This window comes from the organism of the source record quoted next, unplaced genomic scaffold, assembly GCF_019419815.1.
Source record: "Pyrus x bretschneideri cultivar Hongxiangsu unplaced genomic scaffold, Pyrus_bretschneideri_v1 Contig23, whole genome shotgun sequence".
Classification (NCBI taxonomy): Eukaryota; Viridiplantae; Streptophyta; class Magnoliopsida; order Rosales; family Rosaceae; genus Pyrus; species Pyrus x bretschneideri.
In genome coordinates, this window is record NW_025999535.1 from 2,054,332 (window position 1) to 2,073,680 (window position 19,349).

Consider the following 19,349-nt stretch of genomic DNA (forward strand, 5'->3'; position numbering starts at 1 on the left):
TGGGAAGGTAAGGGGTGAGAGGGATAAGCAAATTGGTGTTCAGATGAAAGGGGATGAGTTGAAGCAGGGAGGTTCGGATTCCGGCGGGGAGAAAACCCGGCATTTGGTTTCGGTTGGGGCGGAGGAATCTGAGAAAGAATTGGTGGGGGAAGGTGGAGAAGATGGTGATGTGGGTGGGAATGAAAATGGTGGAGCAACTGAGAGTGGGAAGAAGAGGTGTGTTGGTAACGGTGAAGAAATTGGTGATGATAAAAAGAGAGTAAAGGAAAAAGAGGCAGATGGTGAAGTGCGAATTTTCGGGCGGGTTTTGCAATCACGGTCAGCGGCAAATGGAAGGGGTGATAAGGAGGTGAATGATGGGGAACTGGTTGCGGAACATAGAGAAAACTTTGAGACTCAGAAACAATGTAGTGAGGTTAACAACAAGGGGAGGAAGGAAATGGAGGTGGATGGTAAAGTGCAAGCTATTGGTCGGGTTCTGCGGTCACAGTCTGCAGTGAATGGAGGGTATGATAAGGAAGTGAGTGATGGTGGTTTGGTTGATGAAGGTAGAGAAAATGACGGGTCTCATAAACAACGTAGTGAGGTAAACAATGAAGGGAGGAAGGAAATGGAGGTGGATGGTAAAGTGCAAGTTGTTGATCGGGTTCTGCAGGCACTGTCAGCGGTGAATGGAAGGCGTGATAAGGATGTGAATGATGGTGTTCTGGTTGCTGGAAGTAGAAAAAGTGATGGGTCTGACAAGCAATGTAGTGAGGTAAAAGATGAAGGGGCTGATCTGTTGGGCCAGGGTGAAAATGTGGGAGTAGGTGAGATTGGGAAGAAGAGGAGGTGGGGTGATAATGGCGAAGAAATTGATGATGATGCTCTTGAGGAAAAAAAGGTGAAGGAAGATGAGGTGGATAGTAAAGTGCTAACTACAGTTAGGGTTCTTCGGTCACGAGTTGTGGTGAATGAGGGGTGTGATAAGGCAGGGAGTGATGGTAGGGGGAGTGACGGGTCTGGCAAGAAATCTTCCAAGGTTAATAATGAAGGGGGTGATCAGTTGGTTGAACAGTTTACGAAGAAGTTGAAAGGCAAGAGAGGGAGCCCACTCAAGGTTGAAAAGGAAGAAGGTGATGGTTCGGGTGCTGGGCTACATAAGATGAAGAATTTGAAACGCAAGCGTGGGAGACCTAAGAAGGTAGAAAAGGAAGAGAGTGATCTGTCAGTTGGTCAGTTGAGAAAGGAAGAAGGTGATGGTTCGGGTGCTGGGCTACATAAGATGAATTTTAAACGCAAGCGTGGCAGACCTAAGAAGGTAGAAAAGGAAGAGAGTGATCTGTCAGTTGGTCGGTTGAGAAAGGAAGAAAGTGATGGTTCGGGCGCTGGGCTACAGAAGATGATGAATTTGAAACGTAAGCGTGGGAGACCTAAGAAGGTAGAAAGGGAAGAGAGTGATCTGTCAGTTGGTCGGTTGAGAAAGGAAGAAAGTCATGGTTTGGGTGCTGGGCTTCAGAAGATGAAGAATTTGAAACGTAAGCGTGGGAGACCTAAGAAGGTAGAAAAGGAGGAGAGTGATCTGTCAGTTGGTCGGTTGAGAAAGAAGTCAAAATTGAAGCACAAGAGACCACTTAAGGTGCAGAAGACTAATGTGGCTTTCAAAGGAAAGCTTGCTAAGGAAGGCAATATGGTTTTGAGATCGCATGAAAGAATCAAAGTGAATATGACAACTAATGGTTCATATCTGGAAAGGAGGATTATTGGGAAAGAGTTGGTTGTGAAGGCCTTTTCTCCAGCTAAAACGGATAAAAAAGGAAATGATTTGGAGACTGAGGATAGTGAGGATGGAGAAGGAAGTAATGAACGGAAACAGAAACAGAAGGGAAATAAAGGACAGAAAAATAAGCAGAAGGGTTGGGATGGAGATAGCGCCAGAAGTAGGCAAAAACAGTTGGTGAGAGATAAGATAGTGGATCTAATTATGCGTGCAGGTTGGACCATTCAATATAGGCCTAGGAATGGCAAAGATTACAAGGATGCAGTGTACGTAACTCCAGCAGGACAGACTCACTGGTCAGTCACCAAGGCTTACACAACTCTTAAGGTGCATTGTGAAAATGGTGAAAATAATTCCAAGTTTTGTAAGCCTGGCTTCAAATTTACTTTGATACCACCAGAGGAAATCGACATGCTAGCAAGGATACAAGTCGTGAAAAGGGTGGGGAAAAAGAAAGGGAAGAAGGGTGGAATTAACAAAAAACAAAAGAAGAAAAAGGGTGGGAATACAGTGGATGGAGTTACCGAAGAGAAAAAGAAAAAGAAATTGGGTAGGCCACTCAAAGGGAAACGTTTGCTTCTTGAAAAGGATCATTCAGCACGTGCAGCATGCAAGGGAAGGCGAAGTTTATATAAGACAAAAAGTAGAAAGCGATGTGCTTTACTGGTTCGGAACTCTGAGAATGCCGATTCAGATGATGATGGCCATGTACTATATGACGGGAAAAGAACAGTACTTGCCTGGATGATTGATTTGGGAACCCTATCACTTAATTCGAAGGTGAAGTACATGAACAGGAGAAAGACACAGGTGCTTCTTGAGGGTAACATTACAAGAGATGGAATTCATTGTGGTTGCTGTGGAGATACAATCTCAATTTCAAAGTTTGTAACCCATGCCAGAAGTGATTACTCTGAGCCATTTAAACATATATATCTGGACTCAGGGTCTACCCTTTTGCAATGCCTGCTTAACTCATGGAATAAACAGGATGAATACGACCGTCGTGGATTCCATTTTGTGGGTGTTAACAGGGAAGACCCAAACGATGATACATGTGGAATCTGTGGAGATGGTGGGAACTTGATTTGTTGTGATGGCTGTCCATCAACATTCCACCAAAATTGTTTAGAGATAAAGGTATGTTTATGGCGCCAATTTATAAATTGTTCTAACTACATGGATAAAGTGCTATTTAGATTAATTTAGAGTAGGCTGAAAGCTCTTAAGACAGCTTGCGTTCTATCCAATTCGATATTTTTATCTGAATTAAGTGCTATTTCAATGTCTTTAGTATACTATGAGGGGATAATTACTTGTTTTTGCCTTCAATGCTAAAGTTTATACTTTCCGTTACGTTGCACATATTCTACGGTAGCATTTATGGAATTAAGAATTGATTGATATGCCTAGAAACTGAAAATGTTTATGTTTCTGGTTTGTTTAAGAGCAGATGAGAACTCTATTCTTAATTTTTGCAGAAGTTCCCCTCAGGTGATTGGCATTGTGTATATTGTTCATGCAAATTTTGTGGGATGTTTGGCGGTAATATATGCGAAACCGATGGCAATGACAATGGAAATGTAGCTGCATCAGCATTAATTACCTGCCATTTGTGTGAGGAAAAATGTATTAACTCTTCCTCCTATCGTTTTTCGTCTTCCTGGGTTACGTAAATTTAGTACATTTGGCAAAATTTCATAGAAAACGTTTTCTTTTTAGATCACAAATCCTGTATTCAGGCAAAGGATGCTGTAAATGATGATGCCAATGATCCATCCTTCTGCGGCAAGAATTGTCAAGAGGTATTACATTTGTGATCCATTGCTGTAATGTTAGCCTGGATTGCAGTATTTGTGTAGGCTTTGGTGCATGCCTTCGCATTTTCATGTACTATTTATAGTAGTAAAATGATATTGTGCTGCATGCATTCGTGTTCTGCATGCAACAAGGGCTAAAGGATTTGACAGTTTGTCTCTTAATGCTTCAGTTGTAGGAAGATTGCTTACACTATTTTTAAGAGATGCTTACAAAGCATTATTTAGGTATTTAGGAATTTTTAACAATGCATGCAGATTTAAATGTTGATTTATTTATAAATCTGAGTTGTTTTCAATTTTCAGTTAAGTTTGATGAGATCTATAAATTCTTTTGATCAAATTCTCTACCCATTTTGTATTGTCAGTATGTAATTAATAATGTTTTTGTCATGCCAGCTATTTGCGAGTCTTCAGATGCTTCTTGGAGTGAGGCAAGAAATCGAAGATGGATTTTCATTGACTCTGATTCACCGATCTGATACGAGCTCAATTTCTATTTGTGACACACCACAGATAGATGATTGTGATTCAAAGCTAATTGAATGCAATTCCAAGCTGGCTGTTGCATTTTTACTAATGGATGAGTGTTTTTTGCCTATGGTTGACCACAGAAGTGGAGTCAATTTGATTCATAATATTCTGTATAATCGTGGGTAAGCATACTTTAATCCGCAATTTTGTGTGTGTGTGTGTGTGTCTATGTGGATGCCAAACTACTTTTGATTGGTTTGGAATAGTTTAATGTCATTGTCTTGAAATAAGTACGATGGGTGTGCAATATCTCACTGCAAACATATAACTGATGTTCATGATATATGTATTTCGAGTTCAAGGTGGTTGCGGTTGGGATTATGTACCTAGGAAAAGTTTTGGTGCTCGACCATATGAAAATCAATTTCTGTTTCTAATCGTGTATATCTAATTTTATGTAAAGATCTCTTCATAATTTACTTTGTCCTTTTATCTTCTATGTCGCTGTACTTTTTGCATTCAAACAAGTTTGAAAGAAGCTTTCCTTCCACGTATTGCAAATTGTCTCTTCAACTTTTTGACATGTAGAAAAATATAGACTTACCGTTACTTATTTTTGAATTTTCTATTATCAGGTCAAATTTTAGTAGACTGAATTATAGTGGTTTCTTGACTGCAATTCTTGAAAGAGGTGATGAGATCATATCAGCGGCATCCATCCGGTATGTTACTGCGAACATATCACAGTTAATCAATGCAGAATTTCTAGTTCTTGTGGGCAAGTTATTCTGAAAAATATAGTTGACATGGACTGCAAACTAAGTCTTATTGTAGAACATTTCGGCCAAATGAACAATAAATAAAAAAGAAACATTGAGCTGTACAGGTTGGTTTTCCTTGTATCTTTTGATAGCTATGTTTTTTGTAAATGATGCCAAAACTTTTGGATGTCTCTCGGAGTCTTTCTTCCAACCATAACTTTAGTAATTAGCAGTCAGCACTGGTTTGGAATTCTAGTTTTATTAGAATTTATTTTCTGCTCTTCTACCTCTCCCTGCAAATTTCTTAGAAGCCAAAGATCAGAATTCGAACTTTAGATTTTGTCTCGTGACACAGAATCGAGCGCAATGGCGTTCTAGGGTTCATATAGCCGACCCCACTTAGTGGGAAAAGGCTTTGTTGTGTTGTCTGTTTTTGAATTCTGATACTTTCACCTTCTCACTGCTAGAAGATTTACTGTTAAATAATGGTTGTGATCATTCTTTAAAACCCTCTCCCCTTGCTATTTCTTTATTATTTATCCATAAACCCTCTCGTGATTGGGTTACATGTTGCTGTAATCCTAATCGAGTAGAATTGCTTTTACGAGTTTGTGTGCTTTTTGCTCTATGTTCTGACACGACGTTGCTGCTTGGTCGATCAGGATTCATGGGAACTATTTAGCAGAGATGCCATTTGTTGGGACCCGATATATGTACAGGCGTCAAGGAATGTGCCGTCGGCTTCTAACTGGAATTGAATCTGTATGTTCGTTGCTAAATAGAAATACCTTGCTTTTTTTCTTGTCCTCACATTTGCTTGCAAGTCAGTTTCTTCTTAAATTTGAAACTCTGTTTTTATGCGGAGATATCTTATTAAGGAAAATCATGAATTTTCATAATCTTGCAAAGAATCTTAACTTTCTAGTTCTTTTGTGCCATTTTTCTGATCCATGATTAGGCTCTCAGCTCGTTGAATGTTGAAAGATTGGTTATACCTGCAATCTCGGAACTCAGAGAAACATGGACTTCTGTTTTTGGTTTTAAGCCCCTTGAAGAATCAAGCAAGCAGAGGATGAAGAGCATGAACATATTGGTTTTCCCTGGTGTAGATATCTTAGAGAAGCCAGTGTCGAAGCAGTTAACAGAAGCAAATATGATTCCCGCTGAAGGTATTTATGAAATCAGCAGAGACGAGCATGCGTGTGTTTGGCACATCTTTCTGTCAGTTGTATCTTCTTATTTTATAACTTACGCTGAATTTGCTCTTGTAGGTGTGAGGTCCATCGAACTTGAGCATCAGCAACTCGAGCAAGAGGTTTTATGTGATACTAATGACAAACGTTTGGTTGCGTCTGGAATTGAAGCATCTGCACCCTGTGGAAATGAGGCAAATGATGAACTTGCTGATGTTGAATCCTATACACAGCATCAGTGTGGTGTTTCTCTGGATAATCTGGAGGAGAAAAGCAATACAATTATGATTACTCCTCAACCAATGTGTGATATTCATGAACAAACTGAGGAGGTCAATGAACACCAGAGCTCTGCTTCAGTTCCTGATGTAGGGACGGTGCAAGTGGACACCCAACATGACCAGCATATCATGCTTGAAGTCGAAAACAAATCTTTGACATCACATCATAGTAGTTCTGTTAGGAACCACAATTCTCATGATGAAGGATCCATTTGCCGCTCTACTGAAAATAATACCACCGAGCAGCAGCACATAGGACTTGAAGTAAGGGTTTCCGATGAATTTACCGTCTGCCATGATTCAGCGACTACAACTGAGACATCTCATGAGGCAAGTGACCTTAAGCATCAGGATTCTCTAAGTGTGCAGGTTGCAGGATCTATTTCCTATCCGGATGGAAAGATGTCTGAGACTTGTGAAGCGGAATGTAACCATCCTTCTACTCAGCATACACCTGCAGTGATAGTTGAAGAGCATCCAGAATCTATCAAGTGTTATGGCTCTGAAATTCTGACCGAAACTAGTGAGGTCGCCAGTGATGTACTTCACCCTACTCCCCTGTTGCCTCACCAGAAAGCAGATGAGCTTGAAGGTAACAGGCTCAACACTCATAAAGTTGCAGATGGGTTTGAAGGCAACGGGCTCAACACTCGTAATGTTGCAGATGAGTTTGAAGGCAATGGGCTCAACACTCAAAAAGTCGACTCCGCTCTTACATGTGGACATGCCAAGTCCCCGGAGGTTACTGATTTGAATTTAACTCCCGAGGAGTCTCAGAACACAACATCCATAAATCAATCTGAACTCGATTCTCAGACAAGTCCCACGCAGTGCAACTCGAGCAATACGCCTGTTGTGGCTCTTCACTGCGCATCCGGTGGGGGTACTTCGGGGGCGGTTATTCTATCAAATCAGGCTAGGTGATATCTTATCTCGATACACCGACAGAAGTAAAGGCAGGAGGCTTTTTGGTAACAGCAGAGTCTCCAACCGAAAGAGTAGCAGAAGTATTTTGGCAAAGGGTTGAAAACTGTTTTTATCGCTTGTTAGAAAGCAACCCAGTTTTTGGTTCCTTCGACTTGCTGAGAACTTGGGAGTAAATATATAGGTTTTTTCGGGAAATGATTCATGCACGTCTCTTTTTACCTTCTGCACGCCTCTATTTTTTTCTAGCCACTGGATTGAATAAATCAGTGGCCCGACTTTAGAGAACTGTGCGGAAGCTGCGAAAGAGTGTTCATCAATCACTCCCATATTTTTTTAGCATTTTATGGCATCTGGGCAGTGGCACGATAAAAGTGCCCTTTGGTGGGTTGTATAATTTTTGGCCTCTGAGTGCAGTGACGTTCGATGATTCATACAACCAACGTCACATAGCGGGGTAAGGTTTTGTTGTTGTTGTTTGGTGTTCATTGTATTATCAAAACATGCATTGCTTCAACCCTGAAAAACCAGCCTATCATTTTTGTATAGATCTCTTGCTATGCATTGTTGAAGTTTGCTTTTGTTGGTATTAGTAAAAACTTGTACCAAGGAGAGATTCTTTGGCGCCACCGATTGTATGCGGTCGTTTTTTATTTCAACTGTTCACCCAACGAGACACATGATTATGTATAACTAATTAAACATTAATGTGGTAACATTGGCTTTGATGAAACATTAATGTGGTAACATTGGTACGTATAATCAAGATTAGTTTATGATAATATATTACTTCTATTAAGAAAAAAAACTTGATAAACAAAACCCCTTATGGAACAAGCTATCTTTTATACAAAATAACATTTTAAACTACTTTAATTTACGTCGAAAATGAATTTCAATTTTGTGATCAAGGAGAAAGACTTAATTTGACCAGGTACAGCCACAATGGCGTCCTTGTCTAATTGCACACAGTAATGTGTAGTGAGATCAACATGTCACATTGTGTTAATAGACCTGGAAGCTACCGTATCTCATAATTGAGAGGATAGACATGCTACTAAATTAATTAACATAACTCACGTTTGTAACGAGAAGTAGCCTTATTTAATGTTGTTGGACATTTTATCAATTGGGCTTGAGATAAAAAGAACTACAACAAAACATGAAATGGGCTAAAATATTTACGTTGGCCCAGACCCACAATTGGTGGGTATATAAAATCATTTACAAAACCCGCGGCGCCCATTTTTAGGGTTTCGCTCTGCTTCGCTTCCGTCTTCACGGCACACAGAGGCGTAGAGCTGCTCCAAAAGCTTCAAGATCCGAAACCCTAGCTATGGTCATCCTTTTCTCTCTCTCTCTTTCTCTGTTCTTTCTCTCTCCTTGCAAACCCTAATATTTAAAATGTTTGATAATGTATGAAATTAATTTGTGTGTATGTGAATTGGAATTTGCTGCAGTCTCTGGTAGCGAACGAAGAGTTCCAGCACATTCTGCGTGTGCTGAACACGAATGTGGACGGGAAGCAGAAGATTATGTTTGCCCTGACCTCCATCAAAGGTATCGGCCGCCGTTTCGCCAACATTGTCTGCAAGAAGGCAGACGTCGACATGAACAAGAGGTGCCCTTTCTCTTCAACTCCCCTTCTCCAATTTCATCTGATTTTATGTGGGTATTGGAAATTAAGTTGCTTTTGCGTGCCATTAGAATTTAATGGAGAAACGAAAACTTAGAAGTGGTTTTTTATAATAGAACTCTTTAAGTGCTTCCTGGAAAAGTACCTAGAAGTGCTTCTTGAAGAAGCATATAGCAGGTGCATCTCCAGAGTGCTTGTACGACCCAGAATGTCTTTCGAAACTGTACTGCCAATCATAGGTAGAAGCTCTTTTTGTTGTCGGAAAGCACTTTAAGGCCAGAAGCATTCCCGAACAGACTATTAGATTAGGTTTAGTGAAACTTTGGTTGTGCATATGCTTATGGTTGCATTCTAAGCACTTTTATAACCATATAGTTGGGGTGCTTATCAGTTTTTGCTAGACATTGTAATCTTCTGACAAATTATGGGAGTTTATTTTTCCCTTTGAATTGTAGAATTCGTATACATGCATAAGTTTGCAGTCTGAATTTAGTTGTGGTAGTGAAAGTGCTTGTGGAGAAGCTAGTTTATTGTTGGAAGACTTATTTCAGCTTTGGAAATTATGGGTTTAATGTAAGTGATTCATTGCAGAGCTGGTGAACTGTCTGCTGCGGAGCTTGATACCCTCATGACGATTGTTGCGAATCCTCGCCAGTTCAAAATTCCAGACTGGTTTTTGAACAGGAAGAAGGATTACAAGGATGGGAGGTACTCTCAAGTTGTTTCCAATGCATTGGACATGAAGCTGAGGGATGACCTTGAGCGCTTGAAGAAGATCAGGTTTGTTATTTACTATTAAGTAATTGTCACCATTTGTGTGCGTTTGGCAGTTGATTTTGATTGGGTTCTTATATTAGGCTGAGGCCCGAGGACAACCTTGGCTTGCTTTTGCTGCTTTTTAAATGTTATTGAGTTGATAATTGTCTGTACTGTGGCAGAAACCACCGTGGTCTCCGTCACTACTGGGGTCTCCGAGTGCGTGGGCAGCACACCAAGACTACCGGTCGCAGAGGAAAGACCGTTGGTGTCTCCAAGAAGCGATAGAGTCTGCCCTTGCATTTTCCATTCTAAGCTCTTTGCGTATGTTTACATGTTAGCTTGAGAGCTTTCTGCTTCTTGAGTATATCTGAGAATGTTTATGAATTCTGAAAATGCCATTTTGGATTTGTTTCTGGGATTTATTTTCTTATTTAAACCGAAGGCATGTTTTCGTTAATTGTAAGTTCACTAATTTCCATAGTGAAGGTTTTCTAGCTTATATTCTCAAATGCTCCGTTTCTTGTTTTTCTTATCTCCCTTGCATTTTTGCCGTCCTTGGTAATTTAATCTTACATGAAACTGCCATATAATTGGTTGTATGCGTCAATTCTCTGATCTTTCTTATCACGTGGCTAGTCATATGTTAAGAATTGAAACAGAGATGCCATTAAGTGCGGGCTTCGGCTTCGGTTTGACCTTGGTCTGTATTAAGCTGTTCGTTTTATAGCTGGTGTGTATGTATGTTGGATCACTGTGGTTAGAGTCCCGGTCTATCTTGAAGACATCTGAAGCCCTTAACATAAAATCAGTGGGCACAGCGTGGCCCTAAAATTTTCTATATTCTGGCTCGGCCACAAAAAAAAAAAAAAAATTGTTACTACTATGTTCGTTTGGTGGTTGCTGGGTTGGAGAGATTTTCTTGCAACTAAAATAGTCTTGGCGGCATACTTGCATGTATTCGGAAAGTGCACAACCCATTCTAAAAGATGCTTGCTGCATAGTGCATCTGGTTACAAGAGAGTTTCTCTTCTCTAGACGAGATTGGTAATGAGTCTAGTCCATTCCAATCCAATAGGGTTAGCTGCTCTTAGCCAATTGGGCTACAAACCCCGTTGGTTTATGACAATTCTTTTTGGGAAAGGAGGTAGCAAGTGCAATATACTTTAAATTTTGATATTAAAAGTGGAGAATAAATTGATGTGCTTGTAATGTTTTAATCTTAGTTCTTGATAATAAATTCAATGGTGAGTGGCGATAATGATAATGATACTACGTTAAAACGGGGTCCTTTCCGACCCCAACCAGCCCAAGGAGCACAACACCGGTCCAAGGAATACAATGCCCAAAGGAAGAGGCCAAGACTTGACAAGATTAGGAGGACAATTCGCTAGCGCTACAAAAGACTGTTTAGTGGTCCAGATTGTCTATCAACAATGAGGCTAAATGTTTTCCCAAAAAGTACTTTTCGACCGTTGAGAGCAAGTTGATGTACTAACAACTTTATAGCACGAAGTCCCAGGACATAGGACATACCTACTCAGACGTCAACTCTAGCCAAGAGAACGAAACCCTATAAAGGGACATAAAAGGTTGACAGATATGGGGCTTGGGTGCAAATTCACCAACTCTAGAGCTGAGCAAGGCGCTTGGTATGTGTTGTCCCAAGAAAGCATGCAAGTAAACTGAATGGATGTCACTTTGTTGTCATGTGCTATAAAGAATCGAGGGGCAGCTAGCATGTCAAGTCTACGTATTTGGCGCATTAAATGCAAAGGTAGGGAAAGCTTGAATCCAGGGACTTGTGAGCATTGAGTGCCTATACAAAGAGGATGAATACTCCTTATGACAAGTCCGACAAATTGAGAGAAAAGAGATAGTGTTCATCTGAGCGCTATTTATAACCTCTAATTCAAAATATACGAGAAATTTAGTTTATGTAATTAGTTTGAAGGGTAAACTACTTAAACATTGTTGTTCAGTTCTTATTATTCTAAAGTCTGAGCCCACTAAAAACTGACACACGACCATTCTGATTTTTGTTGACCTCACTAATTTTGAGCGCCAACAAATAATAATAATACGATGCATCTCATCTGTCCTCATCCTTCAAGTTGAAGCATAAACAAAGATATTTGGGCAGAATCATTGAGTTTAAAAAAATAGAGACAAAAACAAGATTCCCTGATTTCTTTCTGCGCTGCCAATCAAACAGACCCACCTCTGAGTCTGCACCCCCTCTCTTATTCATAATAATTTGTCTCCAGGTGCATCGTTTAATTAATTTAATCCCCACCCCAACCCCCTAAATCAGCATCAGTTACCGCCAATTAGACTTCGTGATTAGAGTCTATATTGTTCTTAATTAAGGATTAACTTCTGATTGAGTATGAAACCGTGGGCTCACAGAGGATTTGCTCTTTAAAAGTTAGAATTCAAGTACGGACCTCCTTTTGTGGTTCGTGTTGGATTGAAGAGTATTTCAATATTTTAGTGTGGCTTATATGATTTGTGATGTATTCGGTTTAATGAATATTATTTTGGAAGCAATCCTATTAGTTAAATGACGAGATTTGGTTATTTATTTTGTTATTGTGATGGGTGATAATTAATTATAAGCTTCATTAGGAAATGAGTCTCTCGATTGCCTATAATATCTACAATATTTTACATATTTTGCATTAATCGTTTGAGAAAATCATGGAATTCAAAAATCTTCACTCATGTATTGGGTCTTATGGCTTTACCCAATTCGAAGTTTACACTGGATTCTTAATTTAGGAAGGCTAAAAGGGAAGTACTTTTTAAATTTTGTTTTTCTCTTCTCACAATTTTTCTCTCTTTTCTTTTGGTTGAATTTTTTCTCGTTTTTATCTCTTGATTCTCCATTATCTGTTCCGTTTAAACATTAGAAATATTAGTGTATAAAAGGAAAATTTTTTATGGAAATGAGAATGCAAAAATCATTGCTTTCTTATTTTACTTTGTGGGAATTAATAGATTTACAAGAAAAAATGATCATGTTGCTTAAAAGTGAAGTGTGAGTCCACATCAAAGCATATCAAGATTAAGAAATGTTACCGAGCAGTTATATTATAAGGAAAAGAAAATGGATTGAAAACTTTGAGTTTTGAAACTCCCTATATTATAAGGTGATGGGGACTAAACAAGCATAAATAATAGTAACGACATGTTTGTTTATCTTTAACAAAATGTTTTAGAGAGTAAAATCACTCTTTTCAAACTTAAAGTGTAAGAGAGAGACATACTTCTCTGACCAACTTGAGTTAATGTACATTCGCTAATATGTAAATTAGATTGGATGATGGAGCGGATCCAAAATTACATTGAAATGCGCAAATTCGAAAGCAAAATCTAAGCTTTGCATATTTGAGTTTTGATGTCTACTTTGGATTCATGACTTCTTGTTTTGAACAAAAAGCGCTACGAGTCTAACTTGTAACTATGCCATGACATTTAGACTTTTAAATATCGTGCTCCACTACATGTCGTTTTGTTACTTTCTAAGTTGGTTATCTATTTGTACTTCTGTCTAGGGCTACGAGGCACCATATTAGCATCTCTTAGGGTGCTAGGGTTTGTAATCTTTCATATTATTTAATTAAGGGTAATTCTCAGTTTATTATCTTCAAGTTTCGTGGTTTTCAACATTTAGTACATGAAGTTTTTTTCGTCCTAGAGTCATACCTAAAATGTTAATTTTGGGACTGTCTCATACATCCGTTAGTCTGGCTGTTAAATCTTCCGTTAACTGTGATGCCCATGTGTCAATAAAGGTCCCACGTGGATATTAAAAATAAAAATAAAAATAAAAATTAAACATTAAAAAAATTAAAGAATTACAAAAAAATAAAAATAAAAGGTCTTCTTCCTCAAACTCCCTTCTCTCTCCCTTCTCCCCTCTGCACCTACCCAACCTCTGCACATCCATCCTTCCCCCTCCCTCTTTGACTCCACCTACTCAACGTCTTCGACGGCCCCGTGTCCTCGAAGGAGCAGTGATTGACTGTGCGCGGTGATACTCTTAGATCTCGGGGCAGAGATCTTGAAGCTATGGGGGCGCAGATACTCCCAAATCTCAGGGAGGAGATTTTGATTTCGCTGTGCTTGGTGATCGACAGTGCCTTCTCCTTGGTCCAGTGGATGTACGTTTCACAGGTTAAGCTCTTCCTAGGAGGCCCAAGTCGTCCTCGAAACTCAACAGGAGGCCCGAGTCGCCGTTGCTGAGCAGGAAGTACTCCTCTGCGTGCTGCTTGGGAATTGGAGTTGGTTTGATTCGTTGGGGTTGACGGCGTCGTGGTGGTTGAGGTTGAAATTGAGGGTGGCGGTGGGGGTATGGAAATGGGTAGGGGACATGGGGAAGACGAAGGGGTTCTGCGCCTTTTTTTTACTTTTATTTAATTAATTATTTTATTATTTTAATATTTTAAAATTTTTAATATCCACGTGGGACCTTTATTGACATGTGACGCCTAGTCATTGTTTACATTGGCGTCAGTTAACGGAAGACTTAACAGCTAGACTAACGGATGTATAAGACTGTCCTAAAATTAACATTTTCGGTATAACTCTGGAACGAAAAAAACTTTATGTAATAAATGTTAAAAATCACCAAATTTGAAAGTAGTAAACTGAGAATTACCCTTTAATTAAACACTTTGAGGTTTTCTCAAATTTTCATGTAAATTCCATTTTTTCTTGTGCCTTAAGGTTATCGTTGAATGCTTTTTTTTTTTAATTTTTTTATTTTATCACGCTGCGTTAGAAAGTAAAATTCATTTTAATTGTTATAAAACCATGGAGGGTGCAGCATGGAGCCACGAGTAGTTGAACTTGAACATGCATGGTTGTGTCTACGCATACCACAAAAGGCGAAAAGAGAAGCAGTAGGCCCCCTCAGCACATGTTTTTCTATCGATCCAAGTTAAGTGCATTGCTATTTTCTACTTGCTCCTATATACACACAGAGAGGCCAACTTAACCTAATGGCCATAGCTAGCCAAAAAGTACTGGAAGCAGGCTCGCAGGCTTTTTAGGTTGAACACTTGAACCCTCGTTGTCAACTGAAGGTGTGTAAGATGTTGAATTTGGTGAGTAGTGAGTACCACTGTAACTCTGTATCCACATGTGCAGGTTGCACCATGATCCACGTTTCCCAAGAAGTTTAACTTTATCATTAGCTTTCAACAGTAATTGGATGTAGTACTTTATATAGTGTTACATACGCATGGTGCTATTTACGTATATTTTTGCCGTTTAAATTGAATAAATAAATGAAGAAAGAAAAAAAATCTTTATTGTTTATTTTCGTTGTCTAAACTACTTATTAATATAATCTTTTTTGTCAATCAAATAATAGTGAAAAGATTACGTAGTCTTCTATCACATGAAACAAAAACTAATAGCCGATAATATAATTTCACAAAATCAAATTTTATTGTTTTTATTGAAACCTCATACTTAAAAATAAAAAACAAAAACCTCTCTTCTCCACTCTTACTCCCACGTTCTCTCTCCCACTCTCTTTCCAATTTTAAAAACAAAAAACAAAAAATGTTCACACACGCAAAACATAGACATATGCTCGTTTAGAATAATAAAACAAAAAATAAAAATAAACTAACAAGTCAATGTTATAGATTTTTTGTGAGAAAATTAGGCAATGGTCATGTCAAAATTCATTTTCCTAACAACTCGTAAATATACACGTGGAAGTTGAACTACCTAGCTTCAAGCATTTAATCAAATCAGTCCTGCTCTCCTAATGTCTTCATTTTGAGGTCAGGACCAAATGCATATTAGTCACAATATTGTATTAGTTTAGATCTAAAGTCTTAAAATATTTGACAATTTAATAAAGAAAACCAAACCAATTTAATAATTTGATAATAAGCATGTTAATCAACACTTAACTAATAATTCATTTATTAACAACTATGTCTTATGGTTTATAAAATATAATTTAAATAGACAGTTTCCTAACATTGCACTTAATCAAAGCATACAATTGGAATGTAAATTTTTGGGTACATCAGAGAGTTCAAATCCATGCTATAGCCTATTCTTATTCATCATCTTATATATATGGTTCACTGTTGGACTAATCTCAACATTAAAAATAATACTAGATCATGCTTTATATATTGACGGTTTATTGTCGATTTAGTGTCCTAGTTCCAGTTACTTTTTGGATAAAATTTTACAACCAGTCAGTCATATATACAGCTAAAAACAGCTAAGCCTAGAAACAAGGACAAGGACCAGATACTGGAGAAGAAGAAAATGGGGGACAAGATTCAATAAGATTTGTCGATGTGATTGAAAACAACAAAAAAAAGATGGACTGATCGACTTCAATATTATACATAATAACAAATTCGGATATTTTTTAATTTCCACTGAATATTGACAAATAATGAAGTCAATATTATAACCGTTTAATTACTGACTAGACGCACCGTGAAACCTCACAAACGCCGGCGGTGAACTCCGGTTCTAATTCAATGCGGGCGCCTCCGCAGGGAGATGGCATGAGGCTGACGAGAAGATCGGCGAAAGCGCCGATAATAAACTTGTGAGTGCTCTTAGGGTTCAGCGCAAGATAGCACAGGAGGAGCTCATGCAAAAACTCCCAGTTGGATTTCTTTTTCACGTCCTCCGAATCTGGCGTTCTCTCACGCGCCTCCACCATCTCCTGCATGGACCGCAGGAAGTCCCGATATGGATCGGGGGAGAATGTGGGGACCGCCACGCTGTGGTTGATGAAGAGCTTGCGGTCTTCGGTCTCGGAGGTTGATGTTTTGGAGGATGATGAGGTGGCGGCGAATGACGATTGGTCGACAATGGAGTTGGAGAGGCCGGGAGAGGAGAAGAAGAAGCGTCGGGAGGCGAAGGCGGTGGCAAAGTCGGGGGCAGGGGCATCGGTGTTGGAGTAGTCGTCGGGGGTGGAGAGGAGGGAAGAGCTGAGGGATTTTGAGGTGGTGGTGGTGGAGTCGAACAGCGTGGATTTGTCGTCGTAGAGGGAGTTGAAGTTTTTAATCATGGACGTTGATGTGGATGCGGTGGCGGTGGCGGTTGGTAATGGACGGCTGTGATCGTTGTCATCTAGGGTTGTACTCATTGGTGGCCGTCGGATCTTTGTGAAGCAGAGATATAGGTTTCTTCCCAGTGTGTTTTGCATTTTTTCTCACAATTTAGAAGCGACTGCAGAGAGAGAGAGAGAGAGAGAAAGCGTGTGTGAGAACATTGTGTGAAGTCTTTATATATAGTTGGTGCCTTGGTGGTGATGTAACTTGTAGTTTGGGTTCAAAGCGGCGACTGGACAGCCGTAAGAAGACTCTATAAGCTTGGAGAAATTTTTTCATGTAATTGGAACACAAGTTGGTACAACACGTGTCATAATATAAGTGAAGCGATGATTATTTTTTAGTGTGTTTCCGTTTGTATCATGAAACCATTAAATTCATATCAAACCGCAAGACATCTGTTAAACCGTCAAAAAATAAAAAGATAATTTTAGTAATTTCTTATAGAGTTCACGTAAAACTTTCGATTGTCGTACTTCCCCGGCTTCCTCTCTCCTTTTATGAAGTACATTTTAGCAGTAGTTTCGGTTCATGTTTTTCTTGCATCGAAAATGGATTAAATTTGTTGTTGTGACTGTGATGCTATCATCTTACGTTTCACGTTATAGTATGTATACTTATTTGTTATATATATAATTAATATCAATCATTTTGCCATTAATACTGTAATTCTTTCGTAGCGTATAAACAACATGAAATTGTGACAGATGTATTTGAGGAGGGATGGAGGAGTAGTAGGCCGCATTTACTGAAAATTGAGGAGCTTTCACATCATGGGATGGGAGAAATTATCTGTATCAAGTTGAGATAACGCAGATCAGCTACATGAGAGGAAGAAAGAGATTGATCAACAACGCTTGGATTTCCTTATCACTTTTTGATCTTCCAATTAGGACCTCTCATATTACGGGGTCCCATTTATGTAGTAAACTTTCCTGCAACACAGCCTCATTTGTCAATTATCTTTTTTCTTTATCTGCCCCTTTATCGCGTAGTAATGTTCTTTCAATGTGAACATGTAATGTATAATATGTATATTCTGAATATACATGCAATGTTCAAATGTTCTAAACTACACTAATTTAATGATTGAGAAAATTCAAACTTGCATGCAAGTGGGATGACATTGTTTGGACGAACTCTTTTGTAGTTGTATAAACAAATATTAGTAAGGATTATGCTTAACTAAGCAAAAACAAGCAAAGTATAGGATCATCGGAAGGACCATGTATTCATCATATAAAACCTTATATATGTTCTTGTATATTTCATTGTTTCTCCATTTTTGGTCCTAGAATACAGAGGTCTCATAAGATAAATACATTATCCCTACGAGATCTTTTTATCTCATTTTTGCTTACAATAGAACGGATTTCTTGTTAAGAAAAGACTTGTGATGTTATAATTAATTATTTAATTAGTTTTTGTGCTAAGTTTGAAGAAAAATATTGAGTGAAGTTGAAGATTTTAAGGAGGGAATAAATCGGGGGTACGAACTCACATATGGATGTAACGAATGATCCAACTACAAACCAAATCTCAAAATAGGGCAGACACCATGCACATGGTGGGTGACACATTTAGTCACGAACTAACTAATGTATTGCGTAAATTCGTGTTCCAAAACCCTATCCGCCATTTTTCTGGTAGCAATGTAAGAAAACTAGCGCTCTTTCCTCTTGTCAATATCCATATGAATTATTAGCTTCTCTTTCGTCGGTCGGTACAAAATGCAACCTGCTATCCGTAGCCTGAGCATGAAGATCGATCCATGATGATAGATGCATGCAACACAGAAAAGTTGTGTCTAAAAAAGAAATACTTTCACTATTTTTCAACGGGAGAGAAGGACATTGCACTGCCAGAAAACAAAACTAGCCGTGTATGAATGATCAACATCACCTGAGGTTTGTACACGATCGCTAGTAAAAGGTTAACTATTAGTGTTACATTAGTTGGCCAGTCAGTGGTCACTTTTATTTTTTTATTTTTAATTTAGTTAAAAGTAATGCTATGTAGATCAATTTTTAAATTAAATTTATAAATTATATAATGTGTGACCAATAAACAATAAGTACATTTATTAACACTTAAATAATAATTTAATTATTTCCAACCATGTCATGTGTTTTTACACAATTCGGTTTAAAATTTTGATCTCCTTAACATTATATTGTAGGTTATTATTTTACCCGAAATGTAAATATTTGGCATTCTGTTTGTTTAATAACCATAAATGGCTTCTCTTCCACAATTAGGATAACTGACCACTTGCTTAAATTTCTCCAAATCTCATGTCTTTAATTTCAGAGTTCCGCGAGGAATGCCATAGACCCTACTAGGGTTTATTATTCATATATGGATAAAATTAAGTTACAATGCCGATCAAATTCAGAATTTACTGCATGTTACCTAATATTTATTAGATTTAACTGCAGTTACCTTTCTTATATACATTCATTTTCCGTCAACACATATTCTTACTTCTGTCTGTTAATTGGGTTAAATATAATTTGTTTCCTGTCGAGTCAAAATAATTGATATGAACCCCTCTTTCCTTTTCCTTTCTGCATTCTGACCTTGTGAGGTGTGGTGGTCATCAGGATATTATAAGTAAGCCAGAGTACATAATAAACTAAGCC

The 19,349-nt window shown here is 38.5% G+C and overlaps 3 protein-coding genes across 3 annotated transcripts; 2 read left to right on the plus strand and 1 right to left on the minus strand.

Annotated features, from left to right (window-relative positions):
- The first annotated feature begins 439 nt into the window (after positions 1 to 439).
- Positions 440 to 7,209, plus strand: LOC103960153. The gene is made up of 8 exons (XM_048585908.1): positions 440 to 2,899; positions 3,241 to 3,388; positions 3,482 to 3,564; positions 3,976 to 4,232; positions 4,686 to 4,772; positions 5,474 to 5,573; positions 5,770 to 5,980; positions 6,083 to 7,209. Exons 1-8 carry the CDS (start codon positions 440 to 442, stop codon positions 7,207 to 7,209), a joined length of 4,473 nt encoding a protein of 1,490 aa, XP_048441865.1.
- A 1,221-nt stretch (positions 7,210 to 8,430) lies between these two features.
- On the plus strand, positions 8,431 to 10,105 carry LOC103960119 (40S ribosomal protein S18). Its single transcript, XM_009372533.2, has 4 exons — positions 8,431 to 8,548; positions 8,670 to 8,830; positions 9,437 to 9,625; positions 9,784 to 10,105. Exons 1-4 carry the CDS (start codon positions 8,546 to 8,548, stop codon positions 9,887 to 9,889), a joined length of 459 nt encoding a protein of 152 aa, XP_009370808.1. The 5' UTR covers positions 8,431 to 8,545; the 3' UTR covers positions 9,890 to 10,105.
- A 5,800-nt stretch (positions 10,106 to 15,905) lies between these two features.
- Positions 15,906 to 16,920, minus strand: LOC125477963 (transcription repressor OFP12-like). The gene has a single exon (XM_048585501.1). The coding sequence runs from the start codon at positions 16,800 to 16,802 to the stop codon at positions 16,071 to 16,073; it is 732 nt and encodes a 243-aa protein (XP_048441458.1). The 5' UTR covers positions 16,803 to 16,920; the 3' UTR covers positions 15,906 to 16,070.
- Positions 16,921 to 19,349: the final 2,429 nt, after the last annotated feature.